The sequence below is a fragment of the Entelurus aequoreus genome, linkage group LG06 (genome assembly GCF_033978785.1).
Source record: "Entelurus aequoreus isolate RoL-2023_Sb linkage group LG06, RoL_Eaeq_v1.1, whole genome shotgun sequence".
Classification (NCBI taxonomy): domain Eukaryota; kingdom Metazoa; phylum Chordata; class Actinopteri; order Syngnathiformes; family Syngnathidae; genus Entelurus; species Entelurus aequoreus.
In genome coordinates, this window is record NC_084736.1 from 20,637,643 (window position 1) to 20,655,754 (window position 18,112).

The following is an 18,112-nucleotide window of genomic DNA, read 5'->3' on the forward strand; positions in this document are numbered from 1 at the left end:
GTATTAGAGCCACTCTGGAAATATGATTGAATAACAATATCGTAACAATAACAATATATAATTCCTGCTTTTGTCGCCAACTGTCTTTATGTCGAACAACTTATAAAGTGCCCACTTAAGTCGACGTCGACATACAGCAGGCATGTGATTTTTCCGTCTAAAGTCGGAATTCCGTCTTTTTTAATCTCGGGGGGAAAAAAAAAATTATCTCCCGTTTTTCCGTTTTTTTTCCGACCCTAAATCAAGATTCGAGACGTAGTTTATATTACGCCGTAGTTGATTGGTCGATATGTTCCTTGGGACCAAACCGGACATCTGTTATGAATGATGACGTTAATAACGTCATCATTCATAATGGTTATTAGCGCCATTTTCCATATGTAAACGATGTCGGTTCTCGAGAGAAAGGACGCTTTACGAGTAAAAGAAATTGATAAACATGTCAAAAATAAGTTTCGATGGGACTGGATGGAAAGGGAAATCACTGATACTGTTGGGAAGAAGGAAGTTACGACTTTGTTCGGTGATTTTATTCGGAAAATCGATTGTCCCGGAAAGGTTTTGTGCACGCGGTGTCATGATAATATTGACTATGGATCACGAGGTCTCAAGGGTTTGGAAGTACATGTGAAACGCCAAAAACATATGAAACAACTTGAAGCAAGGAAAACAAACTTTTCACTAGCTGGTACTTTTGGATGTCAACCGAAAGTGAGCAAACCTTACGGACTTCATCTTGTTTACATCTACAACTGCCGTAGACATCGAGAGGAAAGATCCACCCACTTCAGTTGCAGACAGGGTTGTTAATAATGAGGTAAGCTAAAAAATATTTGCTTGCGAAATACGCATGTTTGTTTTAAATATTAACCAATTATTGCTTTGCGAAATATAAATGGGTTTTTCTAAAAATTAAAAGCCACGTGAAAATATATTATGAAATTACAGAAATTCAAAGAGTCGCATTATTGATTCTAGTTAACAATTTATTTGAAATAAATTTGCATATAATACTATTTTGTAATTTTAAGTTCTTATGTAGTCTTGAAATTATTGTCAGTGGTGTAACAATCTTGAAGGTAAATATTTTCACACTTGTTTCATGCAATATGTCAGTGTCCTCACATTATTATTATTTCCTATTTTCAAATATGAGTAAACAATACTAAACATGTTTAATTATTTTCATAAATGTATATCCTATTTTGGCGAAAAGAATGAAATGTTTACATTACATTACATGAACTGAAGTAATGTGGTAATACTGTAAATAAACTGTAGATAATAACACTGATCAATGTGACACCTGTGGATGTGAAATGAACACAAGATGTAAATATTAGTGACCAAATACTGTTGGGACTGAACCATATACAGTGATTCATTAGGATAATTGGGTTATGCATGTTCTATTAATGTTTTCATGTCTTTAACACAAATATTTTCTTCAAATGGTGCTGTCTTTGTTAATTTTAGCATGTTAAATTGGTGAAAAACCAGGAGCTTCGGGGGGCGTTGTCCCCCTTGTCCCCCCACCAGGGCACCGCCCTGGACCTGGCTGGGGGCCTTCGTCCCCCAGACCCCCGGAAATTTTTTCAGTCTTTTTCATTGTGGTCAAATCACATGCCTGATACAGTATGTGGTTGACTAGTTTTGGCGACAAAGTTTGCGAACCAAAAGGTTTATTTCTATCATAACTGTTCCATATATGTGGACAACTTCCTCATTACGATTAAGGAGCGATAACATTACTACTGTCTAGTTACACTGCATTAACACACAGTGACTTCCTGTTCACCACAAAGGAAGCTTCAAAATAAAATAATTACAGTGTTACACTGTATTCTACACCTATTTATTTCCTTTTTTTTTAGACCGTTAGCCACCTCAAGAAAGATTTAAACATATACGAAAGCTTTATTATAGTCATTGGAGCCAAGATACCTAAGGAAATCAGAGCAGATACTATTGTAAAATATTTTCACGGTGACAGGATGACTGTGCACAAATCAACCTTTTTTTGGCATCTACAAAACAATCCTGTGTACTATTCAGTAGAGATTGACTGATTATCGACTGGACCCATTTTTGTCATTTTGACATAAACCTGTATCGGCCTTTTTTTATTTTAACTACAACAGAACTACATCAGCAGATACAATATATAAACATATGATACCAGTATTTTAAAAAATAATAATAATAATAATTAGTAATAACCACTGCTCAAGCACCAGACCTTTTGCCTTGCATGAGAAAAGTGCCCCCTTTTTTTAAATTAATTTAAGGATAGAAATTACTCTTATTGTTAATAATTATCCCCAAAAATGTTTGGATATCTGACAAGGCATTTATTTGAGTTTTTGTGAGAATTATCAGTGCGCTCAGCTGCTAACAGTACATTGAAACTTTTGCAGTGCTCTCTGTCTCTCTGCTGCCTACAGAACTTCTCCTTGGCTTACCTGTCAAAACCTCAAATGTTTCCCGGAAAATCCGGTTTTTGTCCTTCTTTCCTGTCGTCTTCCCGGTCCCATGTTGTTTGTTTTCACTACCGCAGAGATGGAGTCGCTCAACAAGCCTCCGTCTGCAATGCTCATTAAAAGAGCGCTGTGAATTTCATGTTGCGTGATTAAATCAAATAACGCGACATAGATGTATAGACATTAAGAGGACAACAAAGATATCCATCCATCCATTTTCTACCGCTTGTCCCTTTCGGGGTCGCGGGGGGGAGCCTATCTCAGCTGCGTTAGCAAAAAAAATCCAAATTTTGTGTAAATATCTTGACAAGTTGGAGACTTGTTATATACGTAAGTAAAGAAGAGCAGGCAGGAGCTTACACATTCTCTTACTTTCTGTAACATCGCGGAAGAAATTATTTCAGACAGCTTGAAAAATACCCCAACTATAAACTACGTAAAGGAGCCCAGAATTTTTTTAAATGTTCAAAATATTTCGAGGTTACTCATGAGGAAACCTTAGAATGTATTAAATCCATAAACTGTTGTAAAATTTAGTAGATGGTGAGATATTGTGATGCTGAAAAATGCCATGTTTTTATCAATTTTCCCAGGAGATTTCCCATATTTTGAAATGCAAATGTTGATGCTCCTCTTAGACACACGTAATAAAGGTAAAAGTCGCTGATGTTTTTTGTTGCTAAATTAACCACAACATTAGCACAGCATAAACATTATGTCGTTACTGGTCCGACGTTCCCTAAAAAAATAATTACTAATAAAATAATATTAAAACAACTTAAAGCCTAGTCTAGTTGTTTACTGGCATATACTCTTCATGTTTAAGCAACTTTTACTGCAAATGAATATCTGCTCCAAATATCGGTTGTCGGCCTCCTTGACTACTAATAATCGGTATCGGGCCAAAACAACCATGCCGGTCGATCTCTACTTCACATCCCAACCCTTGAATATCAGCTCAGCGCCATACACAATACTCCTGTTGCTAAAATATCATATGAAAAGACAATTGAGAGTAAAAATATGCAGAAATGGAGGAAGCCCATGTTAACAAATTGCTATAGGTTGAAAAACATTTTATTACCACCCATTTTCTTCTGGCCAAAGTCACAATTGGATGTGCAGTTTCCTTTATGTCAGCTTGCTAGTCCAAAAAGTTTTGCGTTTAAGTTGAAAAATGATCAGAATCATTTCTTTCAAATTAAAAATAAAGTAATATGAGAACATTGTTAGCAAAGCATAAACGTAAACTTTCTTTGTCTCGGAACACGTAAGTTTTTAATTGGTTGTGGCCCTAATACTCCTTGGTGCGGTAGTTAGCGTACCACCAGGTAAGCACAGTGAGCGTGCTCAGACAAAGATGGGGGGGCTGTTTTGGGTGTATGAACGAGCCGCAGGGAAGTTTTTTTTCTCCGCTTTTCATTTCAGGGGTATTCGTGATGACATTGAAGAAGAAGATGAACAAGTGAGTGAGCCCTTCACAATATTTATTACAGCATTCAATCACATCGCTGGTCACAGTGATCCCCCTCAAAGCCTCTCCCCTCCCTGCTACATGATCATAGAAGCACTTTATCGGTTGTATTTGGATCTTCACTTTTTTTTTGCCTAGTTTGTTCTCAGAAGAAAACAAAGCATGTTGTGTGTTGATGTAGCCATGACACAATCAGCAATCTCACACAAACCATGTGTGTCATCGTCCTGATTATTGGCTGTGTTGAGCAGCTCTGTTCCTCACGCCAGAGCTTATGCTTTCTGCAGGAGGCCTACTTTCGCTACATGGCCGAGAACCCCACAGCCGGCCTGACCCTGGAGGAGGAGGAGGAGAATGTGGACTACGACAGTGACGGCAACCCCATTGCTCCTATAACCAAGAAAATCATCATGCCCCTCCCTCCGATTGACCACTCAGAGGTACCAATCTTATCAAATGGTTAAAATACTTCTAAAAGTATTTCTATATTGTATACCAGGAGTGTTCAGCAATTTGTTTTAAACATTTTGTGCAACAAAGATGCAAACACCAATCCAATGTAGGTCAATATCTGTCTTAACAAAACATCAACATGTTGGCTTTGTGTAATAGCTAGGGGTGTCCCGGTCCGATATATGTAAAAAACAAGTATGGGATTATATTGGCTTGCATCTAAATTTTCTGATATAAACACGCTGATACAATCAGTCCTGAAGCGTGTTTACTTGTGCAAAGCTGGACAGCCAGTTAGCATCCAAATGTCTTACAATAAACACACAAGGTTGGTCTTTTCTTCTATTTTAGTCAAGTCATTTACAAAAAGTAAACATGCTAGGTTATAGGCTTCTAGGGGCTAGCAGCTACACAACAGATGAACACAGAAGTTAGACATATAAGTGTCCTTAATTGGACATTAGTGCCGTGTAAAACAGCACATTTTTCAATATAAACAGGTATCAAACAAATATAGTTGCATGTTACTTACACATATAAAGTCTCCAAGGCAGAAGCGTATTAGAAAGTATCAAGTAACAAACGTGTCCGCATCATTAAATTTACTATGTCATAATATTAAGAATTATTGTTCTCTGTTTGACTCATTTCACTTGATCAAGCATTTTCTAACATTCACAATACAATATAATCAAAGCATGTATTATCCTGCTGCTATCGTATCGCATCAATATCGGTATTGACCAATACTAAAAGGGTTCATAATATGATTTGTTATTCCTACATTGAAAAGACTCTCTGTTTGACTCATTTCACTTGATCAAGCATTTTCTAACATTCACAATACAATATAATCAAAGCATGTATTATCCTGCTGCTATCGTATCGGATCAATATCGGTATTGACCAATACTAAAAGGGTTCATATTATGATTTGTTATTCCTACATTGAAAAGACTTCCTTGTGGTCTACATAACATGTAATGGTGGTTCTTTAGTCAAGATGTTGCATAGAATGTTTTACAGACCGTTTCCAAGCCGCTTTCTGAGCGTCTCTTTAAGATGCACAGTTTTGTGGGCGGTCTTATTTACATGCCTCCACTTTGACAGTGTCTTCTCCCTGTCATCCATGTTGTAGTCTTTAGCGCTTCCATAGTGAGGTGACTGACGGATATAAGTTAAAACTTTGTATTAAAAATGGCAACAGCGGAAGATGAATCTGCCCCACAACAAGAGGATTTAGAAAAAGAAGGAAGTTATTGATTACAGCCTGGAGAAAAATGGCTGACTGGTGTAAAGCACTTTGGGTGATTTTATACCATACATGCCTAATACACTGAGGTAACTCGGTGTGAAAAACGTCCCAGGACAGACCAAATTCCAAACATCTCGTTTGGAGGAAGTATGAAGGAAGGCAAGAGTGTTTTATAAATATCTCCACAATGCTTCATGGTTTGATTTCAAATTTTCGGCACTTATGCAGATTCCAAATACACAACAGCAGGTACCAATAGGTAAGAAAAGTTGGTTTTGCATAATAGGTGACCTTTAAAGACAGCATAAGTTTGTTCCAGACAGTTAATAATAAATAGGACAGTGTTTTTAATCTCTGAGTAACTTCACTTGATTGAACCCTTACTAACATTCCACACTAATAATAATAAAAGAATGTATTATTTCTGCTGATATCGTATCCGATCAATATCGGTATTGCAAAATACTTGAAAAGTTCCACTATTGGGATCGTATCGGGTCACCCATGACAAATCAAATTGTCATATCTATTCATCAATAATAATGAGTCGTTTTTATTTTTAGAATATGAATAGGCCCAATAACAATCTAGCTGCAGGCCAAAAATGACCCCCATGCAGCACTTTGGAACCCTCTGCTCAGTGTTTCGACTGCAATTAATTTGCGGCCCTAGGTTGCATCTCAGTTGCATGATTGGCCATGACACATGTGCGCAAAAAACACGAAATGCAAAAACAATAGGTTTAAAAATACAAATTAACTTTTTATTTTGTGTTTTTTAATATCAAAGTGCTGTGAGTGTTTCGAGTCATACTAAAGACTATAAAAATGGGACCCATTACCTCCCTGCTTGGCACTCAGCATCAAGGGTTGGAATTGGGGGTTAAATCACCAAAAATTATTCCCGGGCGCGGCCACCGCTGCTGCCCACTGCTCCCTTCACCTCCCAGGGGGTGAACAAGGGGATGGGTCAAATGCAGAGGACAAATTTCACCACACCTAGTGTGTGTGTGACAATCATTGATACTTTAACTTTACATTGAAAGGGGCACAGCAGCACCTTTTGCTAATTGAGAAGATCTATATACATGCTAAAGTGTCCAATAAGTCAACATATTGTTAAATGTATGGCTCGTCGCCTTTAAAAAAAAAAAAAAAAAGACAATCTAAAGGGTTTTAAATACTCGCTAAATCAGGGGTGCCCAACATTTTTTCCCTGAGGGCCACAGACTGACAAATACAGGGGCCGTTTTGGTACTTTTTACGTTCAAAACCTGTACTATATATATATATATACTTTTTTTTTTTTAAAGAACTAGAAAATGCGTGTGAAAGTGTGAAAGCTGAAGAGCCAAAGCTGAATTGATATGCTAACAGCTAGCACTCTGGCGAGATAGCGTCAAGTAACAAAAATATGGGAAAAATGAACTAATAAAGCTAGCATGCCAACAGTACTATTCTAACAATAGCATGCTTACAGTCAGCAAATTAGCTATGGGCCGCACTTTGAACACACCTGTGCTAAATATAAGCTAATTTATTTAATGGCAGACCAGTATATGATCAAGTGTCAAGTCGTGACGCCATTTACTTTAAGGAGTTGTAACAACATGCTACAATCAAACAGTCCCATTATTATGTGTTTACCTACAGTGTAATAGTAAAATGAAAGGGATTATTTCATCATGTACTTCCTAATTTTGTAAAAGTGACTAATTAATATGAATAAGTAAGATGTTTTCCCCACTTTTCTAATAGATTGATTACCCACCCTTTGAGAAAAACTTCTACAATGAGCACGAGGAGCTCAGCATTCTGACCGGAACTCAAGTGGTAGAATTACGACAAAAACTTAACTTGCGAGTAAGTATTCATTCTAATGTTTTGTCTCTGAAGACTCTGTATAGAAATATTGCTCATGTCTTGTTTGCAATATTCAGGTTTCTGGTGCAGCCCCACCCAAACCCTGCACCAGCTTTGCTCACTTTAGCTTTGACGAGCAGCTAATGCATCAGATCCGCAAGTCTGAGTACACCCAGCCCACGCCAATTCAGTGCCAGGTATCGTGAACGCACTCGGGGGGTGAATCTTAAAGCTGAAATATTGTGTTTGATGCAAAGTGTCGTGGATTTAGGGTGTGCCCATCGCTATGTCGGGACGCGACATGATTGGCATTGCAAAAACCGGCAGTGGCAAAACTGCCGCTTTCATCTGGCCCATGCTGGTCCACATCATGGACCAGAAGGAGCTGGAGGCCGGGGAGGGGCCCATCGCAGTCATTGTGTGCCCCACCAGAGAGCTTTGCCAGCAGGTAAGCCACCTTGCTCTTCACACTTGATCCTCTTAGAGGTCTTTTACAAAGGGGCTGGACAATTTATTGAATTTTAATCAAGATTTAAATTTTGGGGTCTCACGATCATCAATCAATCCATCAAAGATTATTTATATAGCCCTTAATCACAAATGTCTCAATGGCTGCACAAACCACAACAACATCCTCGGATATGATCCCAAAAATATTATAGTCGAAAAACCTTTAATTGGCCAACGTGCATGCAAATTCCTAAGCTTGTAACGGTGAAACAGATGAGGTGCGATAGTGTGAAAAATTATAATGGTTTGGGATGTCACCATGGTTGCTACTTTTTATTTGACACATCGCTAGTATGCCTAATCAATAATCACTAAACTCAACAACAAAAAGTAAGGCATTTGCGCGTTAGCGTGACCGCGGACAGAATCACAGAAGTGGCCAATAAAAGGGAATCCGCAGTTAAATGCAGAAAATTACAAAAAAATGACAATGTGAGTGAAATGCTGTCATTATGAGGAAAAGGAACATTTGTTTGGGAAAATAATGTGGTCTGTATTGCTCATTCATCCCCAAAATTCATCTTCCTAAACAATGTGGAGACGGCCACTTGAAACAGCGACTAAACGAGGAAGATAAATTGAGCAAGAACAATTCACACACCCACACATCTCGTCTGCTTGGGTTGTTGTCGACATCAATGACAGATCAGGACAGCAGTTGCAACTTGAGAGGCTCACCCTTTCTTATCTTTTTCTTTTTGTTTTAAAAACAGCCTGAATATGTCTTCTTACTTGTCAACCTCAGAACAACAGAACACTTCCTTCCCGCCTTCACAATAACAGCAAAGTCAAAATTCAGTTAGACTGTGCGAACAAAATAAAGGTTTCAAAAATGTACCTTACACAAGCATAATCTTACACAGTTATTACGCTTTGACTTAAAATACTGGTTACAATTGTTCAAACATGTATTGCGCCAATAAATGAGTGTTTTTGTATTTAATTAACAAACATTTAAAAAAAAATGTTACACAAAAAGAGCACACTCTGAGGTGGTAAAATAAACGTAAAATGTAAACATAATTTTATCATATTATTTAAATTTAATGTTGCTGCTATTATTTTTTTTACTCGTTTATTTGCTACTAATTTACATCCAGGTTTTCTTGGGAATTATTATTTAAAGTTTATTTCCGGCGGTAAAATAAATACTCATGTTTTGAAATTTGTGAGGATTTTTGCATTAATTTACAAACATTTATTAAAAAAAATGTTCTGAAACAAAAAGGACACACCCCTGTGATGGTAAAATAAGTGTAAAAGGTAAAAAACTGAAAAAATATTAACGAAAATAATAACTTTTTATTTGTGACTCATTTATATCAAGGTTTTGTTTTTATTAAAGTACATTTTTATGTGGTAAAATACTCATGTTTTCAAATGTGTGAATAATCATGATTTCAATAACAATCAAAATAATCGTGATGATTATTTTTGTCATAATCGCCCAGCCCTACCAAAAAGCCAACCCTCAGTCATGATTTCCTGCTTCTCCAGATCCACGCAGAATGCAAACGTTTCGGCAAAGCCTACTCGCTGCGCTCGGTGGCCGTGTACGGAGGAGGCAGCATGTGGGAGCAGGCCAAGGCTCTGCAGGAAGGGGCAGAGATTGTGGTGTGCACGCCGGTAAGAAGAAAAGCACCTTTTTGGTCTGTTTGAGCTCAAATCATTAATGAATACAAGATTTAATGACAATGTTTTTTTTTGCACAGGGTCGTCTAATTGACCATGTGAAAAAGAAGGCCACATCCCTGCAGAGAGTGTCCTACCTGGTGTTTGACGAGGCTGACCGCATGTTTGACATGGGCTTCGGTAGGTTGCAAAAAAAAAGCAGCTTTTGTGCACTTTTGTTGACATTTCTTGATCCACTTTTAGAGTATCAAGTTCGATCCATCGCCAGTCACGTGCGCCCAGACAGGCAGAGTGAGTGCTTTTCCTCTCACTATTCTATCACAATTAGTCAACATTCAAATTTTGACGTCATTCTCCTCGCAGCCCTTCTGTTCAGCGCCACTTTCCGAAAGAAGATTGAGAGGTTAGCCAGAGACATACTGATGGATCCTATCCGTGTGGTGCAGGGAGACATTGGAGAGGTATGTGCTATCATAGGCCATCTGCCATGGTATTATTAACCACAATGCTAACTAGGGCTGGAACGCGTCACATAATCCACGGTTCGATTCTAGTCGCAGTTTTCGGTTCACTGTACGTTGTTCTGTTTATAAATAATTTTAACGATAATTACCATTTATCAGTTGTGGTTATTTACAAAATAATCTTGTAAAATAAAGCTTAAAAATGGCTCCTAAAAACCCTAGAATTAGTGTAGGCAAAGAATGTAACTGTAAAGTCTTCATAAGCACTTTATACATCATCAACCTAAAGTGAAGCACAACATTTATCCACACTAGAGTTTTCTTTCTTTAAATAAAAATAAAAATGTCCGTTAATTAAATGCAAAAATCCCTCAATTTATCAGTGCATGGAACAATTTTGACCAGAACAGTGCAACGTTGATTTACAAACTTAATCCGTTTTTAAACAGGGTTTGTAAATTGAAACGTTTGTATAGTGAAGCAAATTTCTCTATAAGAAACAATTTAAATATGAATAATTGGTTCCAGCTTCGGCAAAATTCCATATTTCAGTGAAGGTTTGTACACTTTGAACACAATATAAAGTGCTATATAGTACTGTATATCAAACAAACATAACAAGGAGGTTTTGGATCAACAAGTTTAATCAACAATCAACTTTTATTAACAAGCCAAAACAACAACTACAAGCTCAACTATTCTTTATGTGCTGCTCTGCTAACAGATGCACACACAGAAGTCCCTTTGGTGCCCTCACAAACTATCTGAAATCACAAAAATCCTTTACTGTCACAACCATATTGCCACAATAATAAACATGTAAAAAAGGAAAATCCACTTTACATCGTCATCTGCAAAATAACAGCTGAAAAAAGGAAAGGATTGAGCCGACAGAGGGGTAGGTGAGGGGTACGAGGGGTCGTGTGTGTGCATGAGCGCACGCTCTTGGAAGAGATGCTGCTGAACAAGAGGTAGTGTCTTCTCCTCCACTTTGGCATCTTTTTTTTGTTGTAGAAAAGTCCAATCTCATCCACTGACGTGCTGTCAGGGGAGACAAGTGAGGCAGTGCCTCACCTTGCCACCAGGTGGCTTAACCATGAAATGTTCAAAAACGAAGTAATAAAATAAAATAAGTCTGAATATTTTTCTTTTGGTTTTTTTTTTTCTATGTGATTTTGGTGTGGTTCCTGTATATTTTGATAATTTTCTGGGTCAAAATGGCGGAAATTCTGTGTTTCCTAATGAAAATAACAAGGCAGACGAGAAGTAAGGCAGCCACAGGGAGTGCCTCCGGCTACACAAAGTGTATTGAGCGTGTGCGTGCGAGTGCCACGGGGAAAAGGCAGGCCATGAGGCAGCAAGTACCTCTGCCTCAAAGTAGGGAGCGATATATTGTCAACTTGCAGTTCAATCCCTCAGCAGTACTCTGACTCGCCACACTGGGAGAAGTAGGGGTGCTCAAGCTAGCAAACCCTTGTCTCTCCAGTGAAGCCAGACTTTTATTTTAATGTTTTTATTTTAACTGTATTTATAACAAACATGGCATTTTTGGGGGCGGCGTGGCGAAGTTGGGAGAGTGGCCGTGCCAGCAATCTGAGAGTTCTTCTACCATCCTAGTCACGTCCGTTGTGTCCTTGAGCAAGACACTTCACCTTTGCTCCTGATGGGCCTGGTTAGCGCCGTGCATGGCAGCTCCCGCCATCAGTGTGTGAATGTGAATGGGTGAATGTGGAAATAGTGTCAAAGCGCTTTGAGTTCCTTAAAAAGGTAGAAAAGCGCTATACAAGTACAACCCATTTACCATTTACCATTTTTATTAGAGCAAGACAGTGTTTATTGGTGTTTTTTGTCAGATGCAAAAATATTGTTTTATTGCTTGGAATGAAATTGCATTAAATGAATGTGTCTGCCAATATGGAGGAGTATATACTGTATCCAAGATGAAATACTTCTCTAAACTGGACTTTAAGACAAAATGAATACAAAGTACGTTTTCATGGAGGATAGCTATTGCTGCTTCAGATACAAATACAGAAAGGTAAGATACACTCAGAATACTTGATTTATTTTGTTAAAAGCAAATGGGACCAAAAAGTATTTTGTAACAACTTTATCAAATACTTTTTGGACCCATTTATCATATCATAATATCATTATTATAACATTTTTATGAAAGCGAATAACTCCTTTCTTTTTTTCCTGTTACTCTAATGTGCAACCTAAATCAACTGATTAGAGCTGCAAATATGAATTTAAGTAAAAAAACGTCAAAAGTATATATGCCTCACCTAGTGTTTAGTTCACCGTTCGTCACTGATCTCATCACAATTTAAAAAATTCTGTGTTACGAAGCCCGCTTCGTCAATACCTTCAATACGAGCAAGCACAAAATGGTTGCCATCGGGACACTGAATGAATGAAGCATTTTCCTACACAGGGGCACATTTGTGCTTGACCTAATAATTCATAAACCGAAAAGTTGGCTAAAAGAGGGGTTCATATATCGAGATTCAGCTGTAATTCAAGTCAAAATATACAATAATAGTTTTGATACATAAAGGACATGATTCCGTCCACGCCATTAAAGTGGAAATTACTTTTTTTTTTTGTAAACTTACATCTGTAACACCAATTTTTCTTTGCAATCTTCCTCAAGAGATTTGCCACAAGGTTGTAGTTTGCACTTTTAATAACATTTCAAACAAATCCTCTCTCTTTTGTACCAAAACAACATAAAACTATGCATGTTATGCTTTTAGGTTCAACCGTATAAAGTGATTAACCATACTGCCTATTTTTAACTTCTGTGTGTGGCCAGGCCAATGAGGACGTGACGCAGATGGTGGAGATGCTGCTCAGCCCCAAAGATAAATGGGGCTGGCTGACTCGCCACCTGGTGGAGTTCACCTCTGCCGGCTCGGTCCTCATCTTTGTCACCAAGAAGGCCAACTCCGATGAGCTGGCCACCAACCTCACGCAGGAGGGCTACAGCCTGGGCCTCCTGCACGGAGACATGGACCAGAGCGAGAGGAACAAGGTCATCAGCGACTTCAAGAAGAAGAATTTGCCCGTCCTGGTGGCCACCGATGTTGCCGGTGAGTTCAGATCCGATCGCATTACCGCCACCTGCAGAGCTGGGATGGATTGGTATCATCCAGCACAGGGGGTCCAAAGTGTGGCCTGGTAGCACGTGGCACATTCTAAAAAAAAGTTGCAATGTTGACTTTAATAACATAAAGCTGCCATCTAGGCTGTTTTTGTTCTTTATAGCTATCATTGCTCAAAACATAATAATGAATCAAAATCAATGTTGTTATGAATTATTGACCTATTCAAGGCTCCAATTACTTCACATGAAAAAATTCCACTTTGAATATATTTTTGGGAAATTATGGAATTTTTTGCCATGTAAAAAAAAGTTTTATTTGACAAAAAGGACATAAAACAAACAAGAAAAAAATAATACAAATTCATAACCGACGGAGAGATCTGAAGTTAATCTAGAGACTTAAGTGTTGATAGTTTAAAAAAAAAAAAAAAAATTAACTGTCATTTCTCATAAATAATAATCAATAGTGTGATGAATTATTGACCTATTTAAGGCTCCAATTACTTTACATCAAATTTTCCACTTTGAACATTTTGGGGTGAAAATGTTGCATATTTTGTGTTTGCCATAAAAAACAGGGTTTTGACAAAAAACTTTGTATAGACCTGAAGTTGATCTACATACAGACTTAATCGATGAATTAAAAAAAAAAAAACAATTTTTTTATGAATGACACCCTTCGGGTCCCCGGGACCAAACTATAGGTTAAAAAAACTATATATTGTATTGGTTTTAAAAATGTCCCCCGCGTGCTTGGATTTTTCAGTGTGCGGCCCTCTGTAGGAAAAGTTTGGACACCCCTGATCTAGCATGTCATGGTTCTCCAATCAAATCAGTCACTTCATGATTTCCCTCCCAGCTCGTGGTCTGGACATCCCGTCCATCCGCACAGTGGTCAACTACGACGTGGCGCGAGACATCGACACACACACGCACAGGATCGGTCGAACAGGTCGTGCAGGCGAGAAAGGCGTGGCCTACACCCTTCTGACCGGCAAGGATACCGCGTTCGCCGGGGACCTTGTGCGGAACCTGGAGGGGGCCAATCAGAGCGTCTCCAAAGAGCTGATGGACTTAGCCTTGCAGGTTAGTTAGAGGAATATTTATCACCTTTAAGCAGAATAGAACGCTTTAGAATTGGCCTTTGTTCTGCCTTTAGAGATACACACATGATGAGCTCACCCTGTTTCGTTATCTATGCACAGACATGTATTATTTTCTCTCGTTTAATGGTGTCATGAAGTACCAGCCTGAAAGGAGATTGGAGGAGAACAGGTGTTTGCTCGGCACACACGTCAAGTTAACTTTCAGTTTCAATACTCGTCAATGCCATGTAAACCAAGGTGGACAAAAGCATGAGTGACGGGCAACCATTTTAGAGATAGCTCCGACCAAAAATAGAACATTTGCATTTGCTTAATTGTATTTCTGAACTGTGTATGTCAAAAATCCCAAAAACACATTTGTTAAAATAAAAAGATAGTTCCGACCAAATAGACCAAAACTATCTTTTCAGTAATTTAGGCCTGCACAAGTCTTGCAGCTGGTCAAGTCAATTTTTTAAAATGCGGAAATAATTCATCATGTTTGTGTAAATCAAGATTAATTTGAGGTGCTTTATTTTCTGCAGAATTAGTAAATGTAAATCATTTGACATGTTGCGCTTATTTCTAGAATCCCTGGTTCAGGAAATCCAGATTTAAAGGTGGCCAAGGAAAGAGGCTGAATATCGGCGGAGGAGGTCTTGGCTATAAAGAGAGACCAGGATTGGGTTCTGACAGTTCTGTGAGTAGCAAAAGATTTTTCTTAACTTCTCGCTGACTTTGAGGGACATTCCAGTGCAGGTTTACCTTTTCAGCGTTGTGTTTTTTTCTGGCATGCAACATAAATAGGATTGTGTTGTCGCTTCCAGGTTCGCAGCAGCAGTGTGTTGTCTTCCATGAGCAGCTACGAAGGCTTCTCTAAACCAGGCTCTGGAGCCATGGGAGACCGCGTATCTGCAATGAGACAAGCCTTCCAGGTAGACCTCCACTAGATTTATACAAACTAAGGTTGTCAAAAGTATCGATACTTTGATACCAGCACGCAAAAAAGATCTGCTTTTTTCGGTGTCGTCAGTTAATACTGGACAACACTTATTCCTCTGCAAGCCACGTCAGTTCTCGGCACCTGAGCACTGAGTCAGTGCCGAAGAAGAACGCCTGCTGTCTTAAAAAAAATGATCCAGTGTTTCCATATATTTATTTAGTCGTGGAAGTCTGTGATATATGCAGATTTGGCGCTTTCACTTCACCCTTGCTCATAAACAAATGCTAATAGAAATGTGTGTGTAGCATAACTGTAGGTGTGGTGTAACTCCACTTCACAACACACCTCATACTAGGGGTGTCAAAAAAAACAACATTTTAGATTAATCACCATTCTTAATTGTAACGATTCTAAAGCGATTCCAAAAAAATCCAAATTCGATTTAAAAAAAAAAAAAAAAGATTTATTTTTTTTCTAATCTGTCCAGTCTAGCCACTCAGGCAAATCATATTGTTGATATAGATGCCTTTACGAACTGTACAGATTTACTTTAGAAAAGAAAAGTGTTGGATACTTATTTTGTTGCCTTATTTGACTTTGTTAAATGTTTAGGTAGAATTTTACGAAACAAAACCAGTTTTCTTTTAAGTAATATATAAATTAATCAGAGCTGTTTATCTATCTTTTAAGTAATATATAAATTAATCAGAGCTGTTTATCTATTTTATGGAGGAATGTAGGTAATCATAGAACTGGCATCCAATGTTGTTAAAAAAAAAAAGTATTGATTTTAAGTCGAGAAACGTTTTGAATCGAGAATCGATTCTGAATTGACTCATTAACCCCAAGAATCGAATCAAATCGAATTGTGCAATGTCCAAAGATTCACATTCCTACCTAATACGAGCCTGCTTTGCCAGAGAATAAAACGTAGCAGAAATGATCCACTTTGTAGCTATATTTAGTGAGTAGAGGTACATTTTAAAAGGGAAAAAGAGGTGTATGTTGCATCATGCATTTGTTAATGAAATACAACACTTCGTAAGGTCCAACAAAAAACAAAACAAAACACACCATAAGCTGTACACTACTGCCATCTAATGTCTTGAACCTGCAATTGAGGGGGGTGTATATTGTAGCGTCCCGGAAGAGTTAGTGCTGCAAGGGGTTCTGTTGTGTTTATGTTGTGTTACGGTGCGGATGTTCTCCCGAAATGTGTTTGTCATTCTTGTTTGGTGTGGGTTCACAGTGTGGCGCATATTTGTAACAGTGTTAAAGTTGTTTATACGACTACCCTCAGTGTGACCTGTATGGCTGTTGACCAGGTATGCCTTGCATTCACTTGTGTGTGTGAAAAGCCGTAGATATTATGTGATTGGGCCAGCACGCAAAGGCAGTGCCTTTAAGGTTTATTGGCGCTCTGTACTTCTCCCTACGTCCGTGTACCACTCCGTACAGCGGCGTTTAAAAAAGTCATTAATTTTTCTTTTTGAAACCGATACCGATAATTTCCGATATTATATTTTAAAGCATTTATCGGCCGATAATATCGGCAGTCCGATATTATCGGACATCTCTAGTAAAAATATATCGAGATATACTTTTTCGTCCATATCGCTCAGCCCTAATTCTGGATCCTTCTTTTCAGGCTCAGTACAAGAGTCACTTTGTGGCGGCGTCCGGCAACCCTCCAAAGCTCAGTACCAAGTCCAGCAGCTCCTCCGGCTGGACCAGCGCCGGCAGCCTGAGCTCCGTGCCCACAGAATCCGCCAACGGCTCGGAGAGGGCCAAAGCCTCCACCTTCGCCATGCCGGGCTTCACCAGTGCCGGCTCTCTGAGCTCGGTGCCCGCCATTCAGAGCAGTTATCCTCCTCCCGCCACGTCCTCGCCGAGGGACAGCTCGCGGGACAAAGCCGGCGACAGTCACCATCATCGCCACAGCGACAGAGACAGGAGCGATCGTCATGACAGTGATAAAGATCGGGATCGCGACCGCGATCGCCACAGCAGTAGCCGCCACGGCGACAGTCGCAACGGGGAAGAAGGCCGGCGGGACCGAGAGGACAGAAAGAGTGAGAGGAGCAGAGGAGATGATAGCTTTGCTGTCCCTGAGCCACCAAAACGTCGAAAGAGCAGGTGGGACAACTAAGCGGCACAGTCAGGAAACGATGTGTAGTCGACCTGTTTGTGTAAAACAGCGAGCTTGAGCATATCCGACACAAGATGGAGATGTGGACACTTGATAAACGACAGCGTTTATCAAAGGCAGAGAGTCAAACTTGGCACAACTGTACATATCCCATCCAAACTGTTATTGTCGGTCTGTAGCACCAAGCAATACGACTGATATTCATTCTTTTGTCGGCTGTCAGCTCAGGTTGGTTGTGTTGTCCAGCTCCTGACCGGCTTCCCTGCTTGCAAACTACACTTATTCGATGTTTGTGTTTGTTTTCATCTCATTGTAAAACAAAGCTAACACCGCAGTTTCTTTTCTTAGTAAAATAAAGCTGTCATTTCTACTCAACGCTAACAGATATCAAACACGGCTGTTCTCGTACTTGAGTCTTAGTGAAGTGCCTCCCCCTGGCATTAGTGCTTTGTGCTTTTCACAATTGTTTTTGTAAAGGGGATTGAAAGATTCATTCAGACAAATTATGGTTTGATCAATAAAGACTCCTGAAGTCTAGACCTGTACTTTTTTTTTATGACTTTCAGTATATACCTGCACAACACATCTGCTTTTAGCTGCTGATGATTGCTTGATTTTTAATCTCCACAAATAAACAAGCAGACTTTGTGGCTTTAGAAAAGCTTTGCTTGTCAAATGGTGATTCCATCCATCCAT

The 18,112-nt window shown here is 39.0% G+C and overlaps 1 protein-coding gene across 1 annotated transcript in view; it reads left to right on the forward strand.

Moving 5' to 3' along the window:
- ddx42 (DEAD (Asp-Glu-Ala-Asp) box helicase 42) overlaps positions 1-17,967 on the forward strand; it is a 21,300-nt gene extending 3,333 nt beyond the window's left edge. Inside the window, exons 5-18 of the mRNA XM_062050179.1 lie at positions 3,909-3,945; positions 4,242-4,394; positions 7,420-7,524; positions 7,602-7,721; positions 7,796-7,972; positions 9,532-9,660; positions 9,747-9,846; positions 9,910-9,957; positions 10,030-10,127; positions 12,949-13,225; positions 14,099-14,325; positions 14,914-15,024; positions 15,152-15,259; positions 16,916-17,967. Coding sequence (XP_061906163.1) covers positions 3,909-3,945; positions 4,242-4,394; positions 7,420-7,524; positions 7,602-7,721; positions 7,796-7,972; positions 9,532-9,660; positions 9,747-9,846; positions 9,910-9,957; positions 10,030-10,127; positions 12,949-13,225; positions 14,099-14,325; positions 14,914-15,024; positions 15,152-15,259; positions 16,916-17,416 — 2,191 coding nt within the window. The 3' untranslated portion in view covers positions 17,417-17,967. The remainder of the gene's footprint in view (positions 1-3,908; positions 3,946-4,241; positions 4,395-7,419; positions 7,525-7,601; positions 7,722-7,795; positions 7,973-9,531; positions 9,661-9,746; positions 9,847-9,909; positions 9,958-10,029; positions 10,128-12,948; positions 13,226-14,098; positions 14,326-14,913; positions 15,025-15,151; positions 15,260-16,915) is intronic.
- Positions 17,968-18,112: the final 145 nt, after the last annotated feature.